At 43.3% G+C, this 21,392-nt stretch overlaps 1 protein-coding gene and 1 pseudogene across 8 annotated transcripts in view; both read left to right on the plus strand.

The window, feature by feature from the left end:
* The window catches only part of ZNF346 (zinc finger protein 346), a 38,740-nt gene extending 17,885 nt beyond the window's left edge, over positions 1 to 20,855 (plus strand). For 2 of the 8 annotated variants that reach the window (XM_069473924.1, XM_069473925.1), the window contains 4 exons: positions 713 to 857; positions 4,760 to 4,945; positions 15,644 to 15,737; positions 19,088 to 19,233. In XM_069473924.1, the coding sequence (XP_069330025.1) occupies positions 713 to 857; positions 4,760 to 4,945; positions 15,644 to 15,737; positions 19,088 to 19,175 (513 nt within the window). In that variant the 3' untranslated portion in view covers positions 19,176 to 19,233. Of the gene's footprint in view, positions 1 to 712; positions 858 to 4,711; positions 4,946 to 15,643; positions 15,738 to 19,087 lie in introns of all 8 variants that reach the window. The other 6 variants (XM_069473923.1, XM_069473926.1, XM_069473927.1 and 3 more) reach the window with 6 other exon arrangements.
* LOC138387058 (large ribosomal subunit protein eL36-like) lies at positions 17,482 to 17,794 on the plus strand (annotated as a pseudogene).
* Positions 20,856 to 21,392: the final 537 nt, after the last annotated feature.

Genomic DNA, 21,392 nt, shown 5'->3' on the forward strand with positions numbered 1-21,392 from the left:
CCCATTCAGAGATCAGACTTCTTCAGAGAGATGTTGGGAGCCCCTTAACAAATAGGCTTGAAATACATTGTTTTCTACATTGTCTAATCATAATCAAAAATAAAACTCAATGATCTGCTTGTTCAGCAAACCCTGAGCATTGACTGTGTGCCAGACTCCAGCAGGGTGCAGGGGATAGGAAACAAAGAGGAGTCGAATAGTCCATGCCCAAATGTTGCAGTTGAGGTCACAGAAAAGTCTCCTAAGCTACGACACTGTCAGTTTAGGTGGCAAGTGGTATGATAGAGGTTTATTTAATGTTCTCTAGAAGTAAAAGGAGGAGCAAGATTAATTCTTGCTGGAATACATACACAAAGGGACTTGATTATTGTTTGCTGAATAATTTTCTGGGTAAAATTATCCCAGTAGAAGAGCTGATATTTAAACTGGGCTTTGAAGGCTAAGCAGACATAATAATGCCAATCAGGAAAAGAAGGAACAACATTCAAGATAGCAGGAATGGCCCAAGCAAAGCAAGGAAACAACACAAAATAGTGGGGGATGGTGAGTAGAGCCTGGGACTAAGTAGCTGGAGAAGAATCCAGAAAGTAGGTTTTGGTTAATGTGTGAAGGGGGCCATTAATGCCCATTCTCCTATGGGCAGTGGGGAACCATTGAAGATTTTCTGGCTGGGCAGTGACATGATCAGACCTGTGTTCTTTCTCCCAACCAGAAGAGCAGCAGAAGCAAAGACAAGAACCAGTGCTGCCCCATCTGTAACATGACCTTTTCCTCCCCTGTTGTGGCCCAGTCGCATTACCTGGGGAAGACCCACGCAAAGAACTTAAAGCTGAAGCAGCAATCCACTAAGGTGGAAGGTACTGGTTTTCCTGAGTAGTGCTATATTGGGACCCCTCCTGTCCTTAGGGCACCATTGCCAGGTGCTCCCTGAAATGCTTACTGGGGCCACAGACTTGGAGAGGTTGAATTGCTTTTGAGAACCCATAAAAATATTGAAGTAGACCCAACTTCCTTGAAATGCAGCCTCAGAGTTGTGCTCACACCACCTCCCTTTCTTTGGTTACATCAGTTTTTCTCTATAGAAGCTTCTTAGGCTGAGCTTTTGTCCTGACTAGTAATTGTAACTCGAGAGTATCAAAGTCCTCCAGGTCACGCGTACCCTGAGAACATTCCATCTCCTACCTCTCCTACTTAGATTTTTCCATCCTAGCATCCACCTGCCCTTATTACTATGTGTTCCAAGTTGAAAGCTAAATCCTTGTCTTTTTTGCTTGCTCAGGTTATGCCCTGCTCACTTTAATCCTCAAATAATGCCTGTTCTCCTCAAGACAGGTACTTGCCTTTCAAAGCTGAATACTTCAGTGCTGCTACTACTGCCCAGCAAACTGTTTGTAGCTGCCATGAATTCATTCCCAGTGCAGTGACTTCTAAAATAGCTCCCTTTATCTTGTCACCACTGGGGCTTAGCCCTCACTTTCATCTCTTTAACTCCTGACTTTCTGGAGTTTTAACCTCTGCTAACTGCAATTAGTTAAAAGTTCTTTGATCTTTATTTCTTTTTTTTCTTGGTAATTTTTGCTTCTCTATTTTGGTCCAAGAAGTAGGTTACACTATTAATAATACTATTACCCTTTTGTTTTACTGACATTTTGGAAGGCTTTGAAGATAGGGTGAAAAATCACTCATAATTATACCCTTTTATCTCACCCAAATCTAGTTATTCATGATATTAAACAACAGAATATGGGACTTTGAAGTCACTGAGGCCCAGGTTTAAATCCTGGTACTGCTGCATACCATTTGTATGACTTCTTTGTGTCTGAGTCACCTCACCTATAAAATGTTAGTAATACTACCTACTTCATAGGTTGTGAGGATAAAATAATATATATTAAAAACCTAGGACGTTAAGTCTCCTACATGGCTCATAAAAAAAAAAACAAAAAACCAACTAGGACCTAATAGATGCTCAGTAAATGACAGCTGCTATTATTGTTACTGTCAGCAGTAAGATAGCTCATGAGTAGAATTCCCCCATAAAATAACAGTAATTGGTCAGGCGTCCACTACCTGGATCATGTCATTGGCCTTGCTTATGGTTGATTCATCATTAACTTATACCAGTACTAATTGATTTTGTTTAAATTCGTTGTTAGTACCAATTATAGTATCAAAAAGTTTTAAGCATCCGGCCAAGGGAAATGAGAACTGAACTTTTATAAGGTCACAGACTTACCTTTCCACAAAGGTGAAAATTTTCTGTAATATGCCCACTCCAAAAAATTACTCAAGAGATTGTTTTCCATATTCACTTTTGGCCTTTGCCACATGCAGGTGTGTTTTTGTATAGTTATAATCATAGTACATGTGCCATTTGTATCCTGCTTTTACTTTTCATTTAATTTTGTAGTTAAGCACATTTCCATGTTATTACATGACTTTATAACTATATTTCTGAAATTAAACATTTTTCTAATGTAAAAGTAATACAAGCATATTGTAGAAAATACAGAAATATAGATAAATGGAAAAGAAAATTACCCATAATTTTACTATTTACCAAATTAACTACTCTTAACATTTTGGAGTACTGTTTCTCCTGTAATCTTTTGTTATGTGTATGTGTGTATATCTCTGTGTATATTTGTTTTATATTTATCTGGATAAACTCCATGTATATGTACATGTAAATAGAATACTTTAAATAACCATATTGTTTTTATAAAAACAATGCATACCCATTATGAATAATTCCAGTTCAAATAATGCTAAAGGTACCCAAATCCTACCACCAAGAGAGAAACACTGTTAATATGTTGGTGGCATTTCAAAATACTGATATATACATATAGATTACACATGTGTCTTTTAACAATGATATGATCATGTTGGATATGATTCCTTCTTTTCTTTTTTCATTTAATATAACATTTATGTTTCCCTATGTTATTAAAAACTTTTCATAAACATTTTTAGTGACTACATCATAACACATTTAATCATACCTCTAATGTTGAACATTTAAGTTTTCCCCCCTCCGTTTTTTTTTTGGTGTTATCAAAAAACTGCAGTGAACATCCCCAAAGAACACTTTTTCCACATTTCAGGTTATTTCCTGAGAGAAGACTCTACAGCTCTCATTTTATTGGATGTCCATTAAGCAGTTCGTCCAGCTTTACTTAACCATTTACCTCTGATGCTTCCTTCAGTGTCTTTTAAAAAATGACCTTTGTCTCTTAATGACCATTATTACCTCTTTTTTGATGTCAAAAATATACATTCATTGTGGAAAAGCTGGAAAATAGTAAAAAGCGCTCTTTATGCATTTGGTCTTTTTTCCATGCAATCACCTATGTGTTTTTGTTGTTGTTGAGGACATAAGAAACAGAGTGCTGTATAACCTGCTTTTTTGTTTCACACACCACCACAAACTGAATAGTTTCTCATATAAAATATTGTTCAACATGTACAATACTTTTGGAGTGACTTGCCAAAACAAAATCAATGGCCAGAGAAATTGAGATTTCCTATACTGGAAAACTCGTAGGAAAAGCCAGCAAATTTCTTATGGCTTACTAAAAATCCTCAAAACTGCCCCATTTGAAGTGATATAGAGATAAAAGCATCTGAGCCACCTCATCTATCTAGGAGTGCTGCTGAGCTCCACCCTTTCCCCACTGCTTGTAGGGGTCTGACCCCACATTTTTAAAGCAATAATGCTAGATTGATACCATTCCAGCTGCATGGACTGGTTAGTGAGTCATGGCGTCCACTTTATGAAGCAGCGTTACAATATACAATCAACACCAGGACATACGTTGACACACAGGAGACTCACACGTATGCCCACACCAGGCTCTGATTAACTGAATTAATTGACCAGAGTCAGGGATGTTATCTGTAGGTAAAAGCATGAATACCTTCAGGTATCCTTGCCACACTGGCAGCCTGGCATAGCAAAGAGGCCATGGGCTTTTGGATCACACAGACCCAGGTTCACTCACTAGCTGGATCATCTTGGGCAAGTCACTTCACTTGTCTGAACCTCAGTTTTTCTCTATAATATGCCAAAATGATACCTATCTTAGTGGGGTAGTTCTGAGAACCAAGGGAGAAATTTTATGTACAAAACACATAAAACTAAATGTTAACGTCATTCTCTTCTATCCCCACTCAGCCTAGAATGCAGTGTAGCCTAAAGGGCATCCCTAGTATGGCTGCCTTTTCTAAATGACCCTGTATGAGTTCCAGGACCTCAGGATCTCAATTTCTACGTCTGTGCATTGATTCCCAGCTCTGTAACTGGGGTACTTTGAGGATGGGAATAAAACTCTCAAACTTCTTATCCCACTAGCTATACAGTTCCAGTGGATTCTGAGGGATGAAAAGACTGCAAGTATACATCTCTGGTCTGTTGTAATTTGGCAACTTGATAGCAGAAGTTTAGAGCCTTCTCAGAATGTGAGAAAATCAGGATTTATGTGCTTAAAGCAGGGAAAGCTGCTAAACAAAATAGCTGGTCTTTGGGCTCCCCCAAATCTTCCCAGTTTTCTCAATTAGAGAAGGTGTTTGCTGTGTGATTCACACAGGCAATTCCACATCTGCAGGTGTGATTAACTAGTGACACGGCCTTTCTTTCTAGTCAGCATACTTGAAAGCCTGGCACCTTCTGGGTTTTTTCATTGTTTCTGTTTGAACTCTCTCACCGCAGCTCTGTCGAAACACCTTACAAATCCTTTCCTTGTGGCCTCCACCTTAGCCTTGCACCAGAATAGAGAGATGGTAGACCCAGACAAGTTCTGCAGCCTCTGCCATGCAACTTTCAACGACCCTGTCATGGCTCAACAGCATTATGTGGGCAAGAAACACAGGAAACAGGAGACCAAGCTCAAACTCATGGCACGTTATGGGCGGCTGGCGGACTCTGCTGTCACTGACTTTTCAGGTGAGGGGCCCAGCTCACATCTAGAGCCGGCTCAGGGCTGGACCACTACAGCTCCCCAGCCCAGCCAAATCTGTGCTTTTCCTCCTCAGGTCTTCTAAAGCAGGATTTGCAAACTCAGTTGCTTACAAAAACCAGAAAGGAAATTTTTGTTTTTTTGGAGACAGGGTCTCACTGTCGCCCAGGCTGGAATGCAGCGGAATGATCATAGCTCACTGCAGCCTCCCACACCTGCGCTCAAGAGATCCCCCTACCTTAGCCTCCCAAGTAGGTAGGACTACAAGCACATGCCACCAAACCCAGTGAATTTTTTATTATTATTTTTTGCAGAAATGGGGGTCTCAGTATATTTCCCAAGCTGGCCTTGAATCCTGGCCGCAAGCTATCCTCCCGCCTTGGCCTCCCAAAGTGCTGAGATTACAGGTATGAGCCACCACAGCTGGCCTAGAAAATTTTTTAAATGAGTGAGCCAGGAAGGGCTGAAGAGTGAATGCCACTCCTGGCCAGCTCTAGACAGTTGTTACCATCTCTTTTATTTTTTCAAAAGACTCTGGAAAATCAAATTTGTATAGACATTCTTCTGATTTTTAAATATGCTACTAAATTAAAAAAAATTTAAGCTCTATGTGAGTCAAACTTGTCTGCAAGCCAGATTTGGGCCAAGGACCCTCAGTGGATTAGGTCAGACCCTCATGTTCTGACAATTCTTACTTTATTACTTCACAAAGGTGGACTCTCTGTAAGAGAAAAGATTGCTTGATGTCAGTAGAATTTAAACCCCTATGTTAAAGCTTTGCCTCCATTCTCTGGTTGTGGTTGTATTAAGAAGGAGATACCAAGGGAACAAGAAAAATTACTAAAACTATACACACACACACACACACACACACACACACAGAGTCCCCAACTTACGATTTTTCAACTTTACAATTTTTTGACTTTATGATGGTACAAAATCAGTGGGCATTCAGAGAAATCATACTTCTCTTGCATCACCGGGCAGCATCAGTGAGCCACAGCTCCGAATTAGCCCCCATCAGCCACACATTTTTGACTTATGATATTTTCAATTTATGATGGGTCTATCTGGATGGAACCTCATTGTAAATCCAGGAGCATCTCGAGAGAGAGAGAGAGAGAAAGTACTGAAACCTTCTCCTGCCTTGCAGGATCCATTTGCCATTCACTGGTAAAAGATGAATTCTTTGCACTTATCGAGTGTACATTTAACTCTTGCTCACAATGTTCAGTGTATTTTAGTAGTTTTAATGCTGTTTTTTTTGAGACAGAGTCTCACTTTGTTGCCCAGGTGAGTGCCGTGACATCAGCCTAGCTCACAGCAACCTCAAACTCCTGGGCTCAAGCCATCCTCCTGCCTCAGCCGCCCGAGGACCTGGGACTACAGGCACATGCCACCATGCCCGGTTAATTTTTTCTATTTTTAGTAGAGATGGAGTCTCACTCTCACTCAGGCTGGTCTTGAACTCCTGACCTCAAGTGATCATCCCACCTTGACCTCCCAGAGTGCTAATATTACAGGCGTGAGCCACCAGTGTGCCAGTCTCATCTGAACCTTTTTATAAGATGACCAGCTTCACACTTAGAGGAAAAACTAAAATGTGGGGACCATTTATAATACATTCAGATCATTATAAGGGATATGAAAGAAATTCAACCTTTGTGAATATTATACTGTTAGGAGATGAAAAAAATCTGCCTTGATGATAGTTGTTCTTACATGTGTTCCTGTTTGAGAGTCATGTTTGCTATGAATGGGGGAAATATTTCCTTTTTTTAATTTCAAAATATTAACATTACCGGGGAACAAATGTTTTTGGTTACATGTATTGATTTTGTTATGCTTGAGCCAGGGTTATAAGTGTGCCCATCACCCAGGCAGTGTTCATTATACTTACTAGGTAGTTTTTTGCCCATCCTCTCCTCCTCCCTTCCCCTGCTTGATTTCCACTGAGTTTTATTTCCCTCTGTGCACATGTGTGCTCATCAGTTCGTTCTAATTTAATAGCAAGTACATGTGGCATTTGTTTTTCCATTCTCCCTTCTTTTTATTGTACATTCCAAGTGTACCCATAAAGCATTTCAAAAATCTGTATGTACTTTAACAACATTTTGTGACATACTAACACATTTTTAGAATACACTAGTTTCTCCTTATGCATGGGTGATATGTTCCAAGACCCCCCAATGGATGTCTGAAACTACAGATATACCAAACCCAATATATACTGTGTTTTTTCTATCTGGTAACCAAGATGCCTAAGCGATTAATGAGCAGATAGTGTATATGGCATGGACGTGCCAGACAAAGGGATGATTCACATCCTTGACAGGACAAAGTGGGACAGCATGAGATTTCATTGCACTACTCAGAGTGGTGCACAATTCAAAGCTTAATGACTTGTGGCTGGACACGGTAGCTCACACCTGTAATCCTAGCTCTCTGGGAGGCTGAAATGAGAGGATTGCTTGAGGCCAGGAGTTCAAGACCATCCTGAGCAAGAGAAAGACCCTGCCTCTACAAAAAATAGAAAAAATTAACTGGGCATAGTGTCTGTAGTCCCAGCTACTTGGGAGGCTGAGGCAGGAGAATTGCTTGAACCCAGGAGTTTGAGGTTGCAGTGAGCTGTTTTTTTTGTTTTGTTTTTTTTTTTGAGACAAAGTCTCGCTCTGTTGCCCAGGCTAGAGTGCCGTGGCGTCAGCCTAGCTCACAGCAACCTCAAACTCCCAGGCTCAAGCGATCCTCCTGCCTCAACTTCCTGAGTAGCTGGGACTACAGGCATGCGCCACCATGCCCCGCTAATTTTTTCTAGATATATTTTTAGTTGTCCAGATAATTTCTTTCTATTTTTAGTAGAGACAGGCTCTCGCTCTTGCTCAGGCTGGTCTTGAACTCCGGACCTTGAGCGATCCTCCCGCCTCAGCCTCCCAGAGTGCTAGGAATACAGGCGTGAGCCACTGCCTCCGGCCCGCAGTGAACTTTGATGACACCACTGCACTCTAGCCATGACAACAGAGCAAGACTGTATCTCAGAAAAACAAAACAAAAAAAAAACTTATGAATTGTTTATTTGTGGAATTCTTCATTTAACATTTTTAGACTGCAGTTGACCTAGGTAACTAAAACCATGGAAAGCAAAACTGCAGATAAGAGAGACTACTGTAATTATTTCAGGTAGAATTTATCACTCCAGAACAGAAAGACCTAACTTCATTTCAAATGAAGCTAACTAATTTATTTTACTTAGATTTCTGGGTAAAAATGATTCTATAAATTAAGATATATAGTAGCTTCTTCATGATAAAGATACCTTTCTGAAAAGTAAATAATTTTGTTGAAATAGCTGTACTAATATTTAAGATTTTGTACTTCATTTTTTAAGACCTCATTCATATAGTTATCCCTGAAAATTTGGGTGTTAGAACTTGAGCAAGTTTCTTCATAAATGTGTGGAAACTGAAAATGGACTCTATGTCTTTGTTGGCAAAGAGGTAACGTCGATGTTTTCAACAGAAAATATTGATCCTGAGTTACAAAATACAGATGCTGGTTCCCAAAGCCCCACAGTGTAGTAATTGTAAACGTCCCAGTGTCCAGTCTAGAAAGACTTGCTGAGTAAAGAATATGAGATTTTTCCAAAGGTCTTGTTTTAGTTTTTATAACTTACATTTGGCCTTGTTGGGTTCTTTTAAATCTGAACCAGCAAAGTATCTCCCCTCCCCTCAGAAATAACTTAATGACTAATCAATAGTAATAAAAACTATTACTGAATGTAATGTTCATTTTATGCTGGTTATTTCAAGTTTTAAAACACACACAGGAAAATACTATGGGAGGCCCTCTTTTTCTCTTTCTCTTCTAAGTTTTTTTTCCTTCTTTTTTGGTCCTTATGTGGAATAAATAAAGACTCTCAAACTAATTTATATATTAATCAGCCAGAGATGTGGATAGCAATCAAGCCCAGTAATACTGCTTTAAGATCAGGTGTTCTGCACTTTCATTTTAAAGTTAGAGATTTTCAAAAGGACTTGGATTTGAGGAGATGGCAGATTATAAGCCACCTATGGACTCAATTTGGAAAACGTGTATGTAACCAGTTTACTTCTTGACCTGTGTCAAGATACATTGACACTGTAGGCTTCATCCAGGGTAGTATAAATATTTTGGAGTAGGTTAGATATAAATTTGACATTTTTATTATTTGATGTTTACCTACAGAAATAGACATTTCATCATGTAAAATTCCTGTTATTCTGGAAAAACCTATTGTTTCGAATCTTCTTATTTTCTGGCCGGGCATGGTGGCTCATGCCTGTAATCCCAGCACTCTGGGAGGCCGAGACGGGAGGATTGCTTGAGCTCAGGAATTCGAGACCAACCTGAGCAAGAGTGAGACCCCATCTCTACTAAAAATAAAAAGAAATTAGCCAAACAACTAAAAATAGAAAAAATTGGCCGGGCATGGTGGTGCATGCCTATAGTCCCAGCTACTCGGGAGGCCGAGGCAGGAGGATTGCTTGAGCCCAGGAGTTTGAGGTTGCTGTGAGCTAGGCTGATGCTACAGCGCTCTAGCCTGGGCAACAGAGTGAGACTCTGTCTCAAAAAAAAAAATATATATATATATATATATATATATATATATATTATTTTCTAACTCAGGATTATCCTTTCAAAAAAACTCTTGAGATATCTAGGGCTAAAAAGCACTTCATGAGATGCTAACACTGACCCACTGGTTGAAAATGTTTACCCTATCTTGTTATTTAAACATTTATTATACATTCAGTGAATTATAGTGTTAATAGTCTTATAAAAACTAATAATTTTTTAATTAAAAAACCTAGGCAGAGGTGCAAGAGTACATATCCCCTTTAATATTAATATATGCATTATTGTTTGATCCCTACACACAACTGTCAGTAGGTATGATTTCTACCACTTCACAGATAAAGAAGTTGAGACTCAGTGACTTATTCAAGGTCATACAACTGATAAGAGCTGTTGGTAAGTGTTGACATCAGTATGGGTCTCTAGCTCTGGCTTGGCTTTAAAACTTATACTCCTTCCTCCTGTCTTCAGCTGAGTGTACTTGGTAGGAGGCTTTCCAACTATAGGAGGTCTAGCAGTGGGCACTGAGCCCACTCTCTCCCTCTTCTCACAGAGGTGGGCTGTTGATGTAGAACACCGTGATGCTGGGGAGATGAGCAGGCAGTGACTTCAGCTGACAGGGATTCTGCCTTAGCAAACGATTTAGGTTTGTTAACAGCTTGCTTTGTCCCTGCTGGCTTCATTCAAAGCTTGTTTGTTTGTTCACTCAGTAATCTAACACTTACTCATAGGTGCTATAATTCAGGCCTTAGGCTAATTACCTACCTGATTTAATCCTGACAATAACTCTGTTGTGCAACTTTTATTATCCCCATTTTACAGATGAGGCCGTTAGGATCAGAAAGATGAAGTGATTTGCCCAGGGTCTCCCACTAGGGAGTGGCAGAGCCAGAGCCAGCATTGAAACCCAGGTCTAGTTCTGTGTTGAGTCCAGAGAATAGTTCTCAGAGGGCCTCTGGCAAGTGTCTCATGGCAAGTATGGGTCAAATGTGAGATTACCCAGAGTGTCCATATTCCTCCTGCTGGGGCAGATGCCTCCTCTACCAGGCAGATACTCCAGGCTCACATTTACCTAAACAGGCCAGAACTAAAACCTGCATAGTATTCAGGCAGCCAAATCCTTCTAGCCCGCAGAGCATTCTGCATCCCCTTTGGGTTACTGGTATCTTCCTCTGCTTCACCCATCACTTTCTCCCCAGACTTAGGGCCTTGCCTCCCACACAGCAGGACTGCTTTCTCTGCCCCATGCTGATCCCCTAAGTTTCTTCAATCCCTATATATAGCACAGGTTTTTGTTTGGTTTTGTTTTTGGAGATAAGAGTCTCTCTCTGTCACCCAGGCTAGAGTGCAGTGACATGATCATAGCTTACTGCAGGCTCAAATTCCTGGGCTCAAGTGATCCTCCTGCCTCAGCCTCCTGAGTAGCTGGGATTATAGGCATGAGCCACCATGCCCAGCTAGTACAAGTCTTTAAGTCTTACTGAATTCATATATAGTCAACAGATATTTGTTGAGCTCTTCCCTAATGCGTCCCAAGCATTATATACATGATCATAAACAAGATATATATTGTCCATGTTCTTACAGGACTTAGAGTCTAGCAGCAAAGAAGACAGGAATTGAGCAAATAATTACAAGTGTGACAAGCTTTAGAAAAGGAGATGCAGGACCGTGGGCACATGAAACAAGGGGAAATATGATGAGAGAGCAGGGATCAAGAAAGTCCTCCCAGAGGGCAAGGTTGGGGGGAAGTTATTCCATAAATATGCAGAACACAGTGATTCTGGGGAGATGAGTAAGCATCTAATCACAGCATTGAGTTGATTTGAGCCTTTATCCTAAGAGCATTGGGAAGCCATTGACAGTTTAAGCATTGTGGGTAGATCATTCTGATTACAATGTAGAGAAGGGTTTGGAATAGGGTTAAAGGGTAGTGGAGAGAGCAGCTATGAAGCTATAGTAGTAGTTCCTACTAGAGAAGATGGGAGTTTGGACTAAGGTAACATTGGAGGGAGTAGACAGAAATAGATGGATTCAAGAGGTATTTAGGACATAAAATTGTCAGGACTTGGCCATCAAAGGTGGGAGATGAAGGAAAGGAAGAAGTCAAGGATGGTGCCTAGATTTAGTCTTAATCAATTAGGTAGATGACCAGGTTTCATCAGCTTGAGTTTAAGATGCCCATGAGACATCCAAGAAGAGATATTGAAGAGACAGTTGGATATACAGGTCTAGAGCTAAAAGGATTAAGAGAGGTTTGTATTTTCATCATGTTAGTTTGAACCATATGAAATCATTTTTATAGGTTAAAAACTGATGACTATTGGTAATTTCATATGTTTTAGCCTGGTAGGTGGTAATTGAAGTCAGAGGAATGAATGAGATCCCTTTAGAAAGTTTAGAGAGAAAAGGACTAAGGGTTTAAGATTGAGCCCTTTAAAGGCCGGGTACGGTGGCTCACGCCTGTAATCCTAGCACTTTGGGAGGTTGAGGTGGGAGGATCGCTTGAGGCCAGGAGTTTGAGACCAGCCTGAGCAAGACCTAGACTTCGTGTCTACAAAAAAAAAAAATAGAAAAATTAGCTGAGTATCATGGCGTACACCTATATTCACAGCTACTCAGGAGACTGAGGCAGGAGGATCGCTCAAGCCCAGGAGTTTGAAGTTGCAGTGAGCTATGATGAGGCCACGGCACTCTAGCCCAGGTGACAGAGCAAGACCCTGTCTCAAACACAAACAAACAAACCAAAAAAGAAATCTTAATAATAAAGTAAAAATAAGAAAACATTGAGTCGTCTAGAATGCCAGTGTTAAATGGTGGAATCAAATGAGATGGGAAAAGAGACTGAGAAGGAACAACCAGAGGAGAGAATTAAAAGAGAGTGGCATGCTGAAAGCCAAGAGCTGGGAGTTTGAAGAAGGGAGGAGTCACCAGTTTAGTCAGATGCTGTTGAGAGATCAAATATGAGGAGCCTAATAAACATTCATTTGTCCATTAAGTTTATTTTTTTACTTTTTAGAGATGGGAACTCCTGAGCTCAAGCGATCCTCCCACCTCAGCCTCCCAGAGTGCTAGGATTATAGGTGTGAGCCACCATGCCCAGCCTTGTCCATTAAGTTTAGAAGCATGGATGCCACCATTGGCCGCAGAACGAGTGTGAGAGAGTGTGTGTGTAGTGGGATCGGTTACACGTTTAAGAGGAAAGGAAAGGGAGAAGTAAGTATAGACAGCTCTTTCAAGAGACCCAGCAGCAAAAGAAGGATGAAAGAACAGAGGTAGTATCTAGAGGGGGAAGTGGGATGGAAGAAAGACTTCAGTCAACTTGAAACAAGTGACATTCTTCCGCTACAGGTGCTTTTCTGTGCGCCTTTAGTCCCAGCTACTCAGGAAGCTGAGGCTGGAAGATTGATTGCTTGAGCCCAGGAGTTCGAGTCCAGCCTAGGCAACATAGTGAGACCCTGTCTCCAAAAAACAAAAACAAAAAATTAGCTCTAGTGATTTATACTTCAGAAAATCACACAGATAAACCAGAATACCAAACATGTAAACACAAGCAGAGGGAAATTCATTAGTATGTATACTGGACAAATTTTTTTTTTTAGAAGCACCAGTAAATTCAACAATTGCCCCAAATGGTGAGTTGAATCCAGCTTACAGATAAGCAAGTAGTGTGCTAAGATCTTAATACCTCACAGGGGATGTTGGAGAGTCCAGAGACCTATAGTATAGAGGGAACATAGGGCCTTCCCAGTCAGATCGGAAGGCAAGTCCCAGCTCTGACCCCAGGTAAGCCACTAAACCTCTCTGAGCCTGTTTCTTCCTCTGAAAAATGGAGATAACTGCCTCACTGGCAGGATAGTTGTAAGACTCCAAGGACATAAATATACAAAGTCCTAGCATGGTGTCTGGCGCTTAGTGGATAACAAGAGTAGGCTTTGTAATCTGGGCATCAGTAACTCCTAGGCATTGGTGGTTGTCACCTCATACCAGCCCCAGGTCCCACTCCTGATTTTAGGAGGAGGATGGTTCTGCTAGCCCATTATGTCTTTTCCTGAAGAGTGTTGAACCATGATACTGACGTTAGACATCTAAAATGGACCTTGATTCTGTGAAGGGGGAATTGTGTAAAAAAATAAAAAATATATAAATAACAATAAAATAAGGGGCTGGGCATGGTGGTTCATGCCTGTAATCCTGCTAACACTTGGAGAGGCTAAGGTGAGAGGATCACTTGAGGCCAGGAATTTGAGACCAGCCTGAGCACCATAGTGAGACCCTGTCCTACAAAACATAGAAAAATTAGCTGGGTGTGGTGGCATGCACATGTAGTCCCAGCTACTCAGGAGGCTGAGGCAGGGGGACTCTTTGAGCCCAAGAGTTTGAGGTTTCAGTGAGCTGTGATGACACCACTGTACTCTAGCCTGGGAGATACAGTGAGCTCCTGTCTCAAAAAAATTAAAATGAAATAAAATGGACCTTGAAGCCAAGTGTAGTGGTGCACACCTGTATTCCCAGCTATTCAGGAGGCTGAGGTGGTAGGATTGCTTGAACCCAGGAGTTAGAGGCCAGCCTGGACAACATAGTGAGACCTCCATCTCTAATTTAAAAAAATTAAATTTTTGTAGAAAGGAACTTGCATACTGATTGCAATAATTTTCCCCTTAAATGCTTTAAAGGGATGTGTCCCCCAGGAAAGACTTGAAGATGCAAGAGAAACAAACACAGCTGGGAACATTGGCTAACTTGTTAGAGTAGAGGAGATTGTCCATGTCCTCACTATATAGCTGTAATAGCTACAGCTGCTATGGCAAGCTATTTAAAAATGCCACCGCCACCTCTCCCCTTTTGCCAGCATGACTCATTGAACTGTAAGAGTGAAATATTGATAGTGATAAAAGCTCACATTAGTCAAGCACTTATTATATGTCAGATGCTTTTATTTAAATCATTATAACAACCTTAGAAGGTTGATACTAATATTAACCCCATTTTATAGGTGAGGAACCTGAGTCTCAGAGAAACCTCACTTTTACAAATGAGGAAACCAAACTCAGAGAGGTTAAGTAACTGGCCTGTAGTCCCACAGGTAGGGAATGGTAGAGCTGAGATTTGAACCTAAGTGAGCTTATTCCAATGCTGTGGGACTTCAGGGTGGCAGATGGTTCAAGGTGTCAGAGCCAGAAGGGCCCTTCAAGTTGCGTGTGCAGCTGTTTGTCTTGCACAGCTAGCACCTGGCATGATAAAATAAGTACAGCCTTTGTGGTCATCCAAGCCTGAGTTTGCTGCCTACTCACTTTGTGTTCTTGGACATGTGACTGCCTTATTTTCCTCATCTATAAAATAATAATAGTGACTCTTACAGGATTATTATGAGAGGCAAACAAAAGTATATGAAGTACATGGCCTGTATGAGGCATTTGGTAAATAGTAACTGTTTTTATTGTAAGTATTATGATTATATGTTGTAGTCTAATTGGTTTGCAGTTGAGAAAAGCTCAGGATCAGAGAGGGTATGGGATTTGGCAAAAGTCACATGAAGGCAGAGCCAGGAGTCCAGTCCCATATCTTGGCTCCTCACTATTAGACCATGTGGAGAAAAGCCATTTTGTCATTAGAACAGCCCTGGTAGTCAGACAGGGTGTCTGTGAGCCCCAAGGTAGAAAGACAGATTGATTTTCATAACAGGCATTCTCATTAATTACTATTATCACAAGCCCTAGGAGAGTGGCACCTTCCCACAGATCTTTCAGTGAAGGGCATCCTTAATGAGGCCACTTAGCACAGTCAAGGTGGAAATGACATTTACACCAAATGTCGTTCATTTGTTTACTCAACAGACAGCTAGCCTGGGCCAGGCTCTACTGGGACTGGAGATGCAGAAGGGAATGAGGAGGTTCCCAACCCCAGGAAGACATTCTGTGCCTCCTGGGCACAGAGGCCTCTGGGACTCTCATTAGGGCCAGCCACCTCACCTCGCCCACCCATCAGTCCTCAGAAGGGCATTTGTACATTCTGTGAAAAGCAGGTCCCTTCTCATTGAATAACTAAGATCTTGATTTTGATGTGTGTTTCAGCTGGAAAGGGCTATCCCTGCAAGACGTGTAAGATAGTGCTGAACTCCATAGAACAGTACCAAGCTCACATCAGCGGCTTCAAACACAAGAACCAGTGAGTAACTATTCTTTGAAATTCAAGGGTCTACAGCAGGGGCTCAGGGCTTCTGAGTCAGAACAAAGTCAGATAGTCCTCAGCTAAAATGGAATTCTGGCAGCCTTTTCTCAGTCAACAGAAGGTAAATCAGTTAACAAGAAAAAGTGTCTCCTCTATAAGTTTTTCTCCACCAGTGTCTCCCCAGCCTTTGGACCTGCTTGGGCTGAAAGTTTTAGTAGAGAAGCATAGATTGTTTCCTTGGTGGTTCCCTAAGAGTACCTGGATTTCCTGACACACACAGCAGTCTGACTAGGGAGTTGTTTTTCCACTGGTCTGAAGACCCCATCCTTTGCTGCCATCAGTTCTGTGGCAGGAGTTCCCTCTATAGGTCATTCCCAAATATGACCACCTTCTTTCATTCACTGAACACCTTCCGAGTGGTGGCCAAGACCGACCTGGCTCCTGCTCTCATGGCCTTACTGTCTAGTGGGAGAGACAGACTGAGCAAGTAAGCCACCAGTAGTTACAAATTGTGATAAGTGTTTTGAAGGGAACAGGTGAACAGAGTCACTTGTTCATAATAATCTTGAAAATTACTAACATCTGTTGATTCCCTGTTCTGTTGCAGGCCATATGCCAAGCAAATTCTCTCAGGTAATCGTCACAGCAACCCTGGGAAGCAGGGGTTGTTGTTCTCATTTTACAGATTTGGGCAACCAGCATTCCAAGTGATGCTGTGAGGCAAGGTCATGCTTCAGACTGAAGCCAGGCTAGCCACCGGCATGCTCCATCCAGGGCATCATGATGAGGGGGCGATTGTGGCAGCATATGATTATGAAAAGGATAGGGCCCAGCCAGGAGGGCCCACATTGTTCTGTCCCTTCCTTTCTGAAGGGGAACATGTGGTATGAGCAGTGTGCCACAATTACAACCTTCTGAGATGGATATCAGCGTCCTTATTTTACAGAGAAGGAAACTGAGTTTCAGGCAGCAAGTATGCCGAAATGATTACTTTGACTTTGGTGGTTTGATTTTGCATTGCTCATGGAGCTGAACGATTTAAAGGTGGTGGAAACACAGAGTATTAGAGTAAAAAATGTCCTTTCTCACACTGTAGCAGATCTTTCTCTTTGTGGATATGTTTTTAATTTGGGGGACTCCTGAGGCCTATCTTAGGTGTGGACTTGAGACAAACCCAGCACCCCCAGCTGGCACTCAGCGTTTCAGCACCCGTCCTTCGGCTCGGCCGGCGGCAGTGCAGGAGACAGAGGAGACAGTCTGGAGCCAGCCAGAGCCCTGCACTGGGGCGACCCGGGCTTGACAATGCTGGTGTTGTTAATGGCTGTTCTCCTCCTAAACTTTCCAGCTGTGTGACCTTCAGCAAATCAGTAAACCTCTCTGAGCCTCTCATTCTTTTGTAGGATTAAAGCTACAATTTGTTGAACACCTAATTCAATCTCATTAAATTCTCAACAAAAGCTCTGCGTTTAGGACAACCCCCATGCCCCATCTCCCACCTTTTACGACCAAAGAAAGCATAATATCAGGTAGATTAAGTGACTTGCTTGAGGTCACATAGTTATTTGGAGTAAGACCCAGGATTCAAAACTATTTGACTCCAAAGCCCATTCATTGTGCTCTGCTACTACCAAATGGAACTCGTTAGCCTCACTTTACAGGCTGATGTTAGGGTTAGAGATAACACTGGGCGTCAGCAAGGGGAGCTGTCCTGCTGCTGCGACAGCCATTGGAGATTCCAGCCATGGCTCTGCGTTACCCCTTGGCCATGGGCCTCAACAAGGGCCACAAGGTAACCAAGAATGTGACCAAGCCGGGGCATAGCTGCCGCCGCAGGCACCTCACCAAACATCAAGTTTGTGCGGGACATAATCCGAGAAGTATGTGGCTTCGCCCCGTGTGAGCGTGCCATGGAGTTGCTCAAGGTCTCCAAGGACAAACAGGCCCTCAAGTTCATCAAGAAAAGGGCAGGGACGCACATCCGTGCTAGGAAGAAGCAGGAGGAGCTGAACAACATCCTGGCCACCATGAGGAATGCAGCTGCCAAGAAGGACTGAGCCCCTTCCAAGAACAATAAAACCTTTATAGAAATTAAAAAAAAAAATGAGGGGAGCTATTAAAGATAAGCTTTCATTCATTCAACAAATACTTATTGAGCACCTATTATGTGACAGGCTCTGTTTTGGGCACTGGGGCTGCAGAATGAACCAAGTCCTGTCCCTGATCCTTTGGGTCCTACCCCTCGTAGTAGAAGCAGATCCTAAACAAATCTGTAAACAAATGAGACAATAATCAGGTGGTGCCAGGTACCCAGAGAGTGGGTTAGACAGTGACAGGATAGCCATTTCAGATTGAGTTTGAGGGTGAGAATGGTACAGAATGAGCTTGCGTACAGTCCTGTAGGAAGAGTAATTGGTTGGTATAGTAGAAAGGCATGGGCTGCAGTCCTGAATCTACCACTTAAAAATTTTCTTTGGGGCCAGGCTCATGCCTGTAATCCTAGCACTTTGGGAGGCCGAGGTGGGAGGATCACTTGAGGCAAGGGATTCAAAACAAGCCTGAGCAAGAGTGAGACCCCGCCTCCACAAAAAACAGAGAAATTAACTGGATGTGGTAGCATGTGCCTATAGTTCCAGCTGCTAGGGAGGTTGAGGCAGGAGGAGGACCGCTTGAGCCCAGGAGTTGGAGGTTGCAGTGAGCTATGATGATGCTACTCCAGGCTGGGTGACAGAAGGAGACCCGGTCTCCAAAAAAAAAAATTTACTTTGGGGCCGGGAGTGGTGGTTCACGCCTATAATCCTGCCACTTTGGGAGGCTGAGGCAGGAGGATCACTTAAGGTCAGGAGTTTGAGACCAGCCTAAGCAAGAGTAAGACCCCATCTCTGCAAAACATAGAAAAATAAGCTGAGTGTGGTGGTGCGCGCCTGTAGTCCCACCTACTCAGGAGGCTGAGGTGGGAGGATCACTTGAACTTAGGAGTTCAAGGTTGCAGTGAGCTACAATGACGCCACCACACTGTGGCCCGAGCGACACAGCAAAGACCCTGTCTCAAAAAAAAAATATTTACTTTGGCCCAGCCACTTAAACTTTCTGAGCTTTAATTTCCTTGTATGTAACATGGGGGTGCTATTTCTCCCCTTGCAGAATTTACATGAGGATGAAATGGAATGATGGAAGGTCCACCCAGCATTGTGCCTAGCATGCAGTGGACCTCAGTAGGGGAAAGCTGCCCTGCTTTGTTACTCCAAGGCCCTAGAAGAGCCGTACTGCCATTAGAATAAGCTACTTAGGGTGCCATTACAAGCATGCCACACACTGACCCTGTGCCTTTGTTCCTTCTCAAATTATAGGTCACCAAAAACAATGGCATCATCTCTGGGCCAGATTTCAGTGCAAAGGCAACCCATTCTGAAAGATTCAGCCACCTTGGAAGACTAGAGATGTTTCTGCCCAGCACCCCATGTTGGACCAGCCATGAACCAGCTTCCTGTGACTGGTCAGCCCTTGGCTCCCTCTTCCTCCTTTCTTATCCAGGAGAATACATAGGCCTGAGGCAAGATTGGGCCACAGACAGCCTCTGATGGGTCCAGGCTAATTTACTTCTGCTCCTCCCCCTTGGTGTGGGCCCTGTAGGTCATGACAGGGAAGGTAGGGTTCTTGCGAGGACTTGGGGTCTCACAGGGTGGTACTTTGGAGGATGACTTTCCCCTTTCCCCAGCCCCTCTGGGCGGTATGTGGTGAGGTCCCAGCACCTGTCTTTCCTGTGAAAGTCAGTAGGGTCCAGTTCTTGCAGCTAAAGAACAGAGCTCTCCCTGGGCTCTAGGCATCTCTAGTGAAACCTGGAGTTTTCAGGCCAGACTTGGGCCAGGGTGGGAAATAGTAGATGGAAGTGGCTGCCACATGGGAGTTTGGAGCTGATGTGACACTACCCCTCCCCCCAAAAAGTACAGGCTTTCCTGAGCCTTGGACCAGATACTAGCCAGTTGTGCAGGTTTCTGCCAACTGTGAAGTCCCCTTCTGGAGCAATGACACAGTCCTGGCCGAGCATTCCTATCCCTTCTGCCCCTTCTCCATAGTTCCTGAATGGTGCTAAGGATCTGCAGCAGCTGGAGACAAGCTGGAACTGGAGCTGGCCTCAGTGCCCAGCAGGATCATAGGAAGCTCCAGTGGGAATGATCGCTTTCCCCTTCTCCACCAGGGGTGCTCTGACCTAAGGTCCTGTGGGAAAGTCCCCCACACGCAAGTCTCCTTGAGGCATCTGTGCACCTAAAGGCAAACTGCCTCATGCCAGCCAGCTGCAAGGTTCATTGCTGCCCCCAGCCCTACTAGTCTTCTCCTCCTTGTGCAGCAGACCACCCTGCCCAGGTTGCTATGGTGCTAGCTTTCCCCCATCATCCAACAGATGATTTCTGGATACCAGGGAGCTAGATGGTATCCCAGGAAAAGAAATGGAGAGCTGATACAGGTTTCTACGTTGAGAAAACAGATGTTCCTCAGGTCCCAAACCCAGATTTCTCTAACTCAGCTATGTTTTACAGCCTGGGACTTCACTGGGAGTGGATTTTTCCTTGTAGCTTTCAAGCAAGAATTCCAGGGAGTGTCACCATCACAGGCTTCTCTTCCTTGGGTCAAAGAAGCCCCTAGCTGCTCTCGTGGCCTCCTCCCCCTGCTCCCTATCCCCTCACCTTGAAATGCCTTTGCTATTGTGTGTGTGTGTGTGTGTGCGCTTATGCTCTGTTTTGTGGTCACTGAAGCATCCAAATAAAGAATTTCTCCCATGAGCCAGTCTGCAATGTAACAGACCTGGGCATTGAGGCCATGTTGCCATTGGGTCTAGTATGTCTGTCTTAACTGCTCAGCCCCACCCCACTCAGACCCCTGGGTCCTCAGTACTAATCTTAGGAGCTGGGACAGAGTCAGACATCCAGATTGCTAGGCAACCCTGTGAAACTCTCCCAAGTGCCCTAAACTCAACACAGCCTCTTCTACTCATCCGCCTCCCCCCATCACATAGGGCCTCATGGAGATCTTTGGAGGGTTTAAGCTGGGGGTCTGCTTTATGTCTGAGAGAATCATTCTGGCTGCTATGTGAAGGAATGCAGGCAGGGGAGCAGAAAATGAGACAGGGAGGCCAATGTGGAGGCTGTATCCGTTGTGGCTCTCTCCAGGCTAATCCCTTCAGGGCAGACTCCCAGCCTTATTCATCTCCACTTCTCTACTGTCCAGAGTGGTATGTCATAAAGTGTTTGTTGGCCGGGCATGGTGGCTCACGCCTCTAATCCTAGCACTCTGAGGGGCCGAGGCGGGTGGATCGCTCAAGGTCAGGAGTTCGAGACCAGCCTGAGCAAGAGTGAGACCCCATCTCTACTAAAAATAGAAAGAAATTATCTGGCCAACTAAAAATATACACAAAAAATTAGCTGGGCATGGTGGCGCATGCCTGTAGTCCCAGATACTCGGGAGGCTGAGGCAGGAGAATCGCTTGAGCCCAGGAGTTTGAGGTTGCTGTGAGCTAGGCTGATGCCACGGCACTCTAGCCCGGGGAACAGAGCCAGACTCTGTCTCAAAAAAAAATAAAATAAAGTGTTTATTGAGTGAATGTATAAGGGAATGAATGTGTAAGGAGAGATGGCCTTTTCCTGCTGAGCTCTAACA

This window comes from Eulemur rufifrons, chromosome 7 (genome assembly GCF_041146395.1).
Source record: "Eulemur rufifrons isolate Redbay chromosome 7, OSU_ERuf_1, whole genome shotgun sequence".
Lineage (NCBI taxonomy): Eukaryota > Metazoa > Chordata > Mammalia > Primates > Lemuridae > Eulemur > Eulemur rufifrons.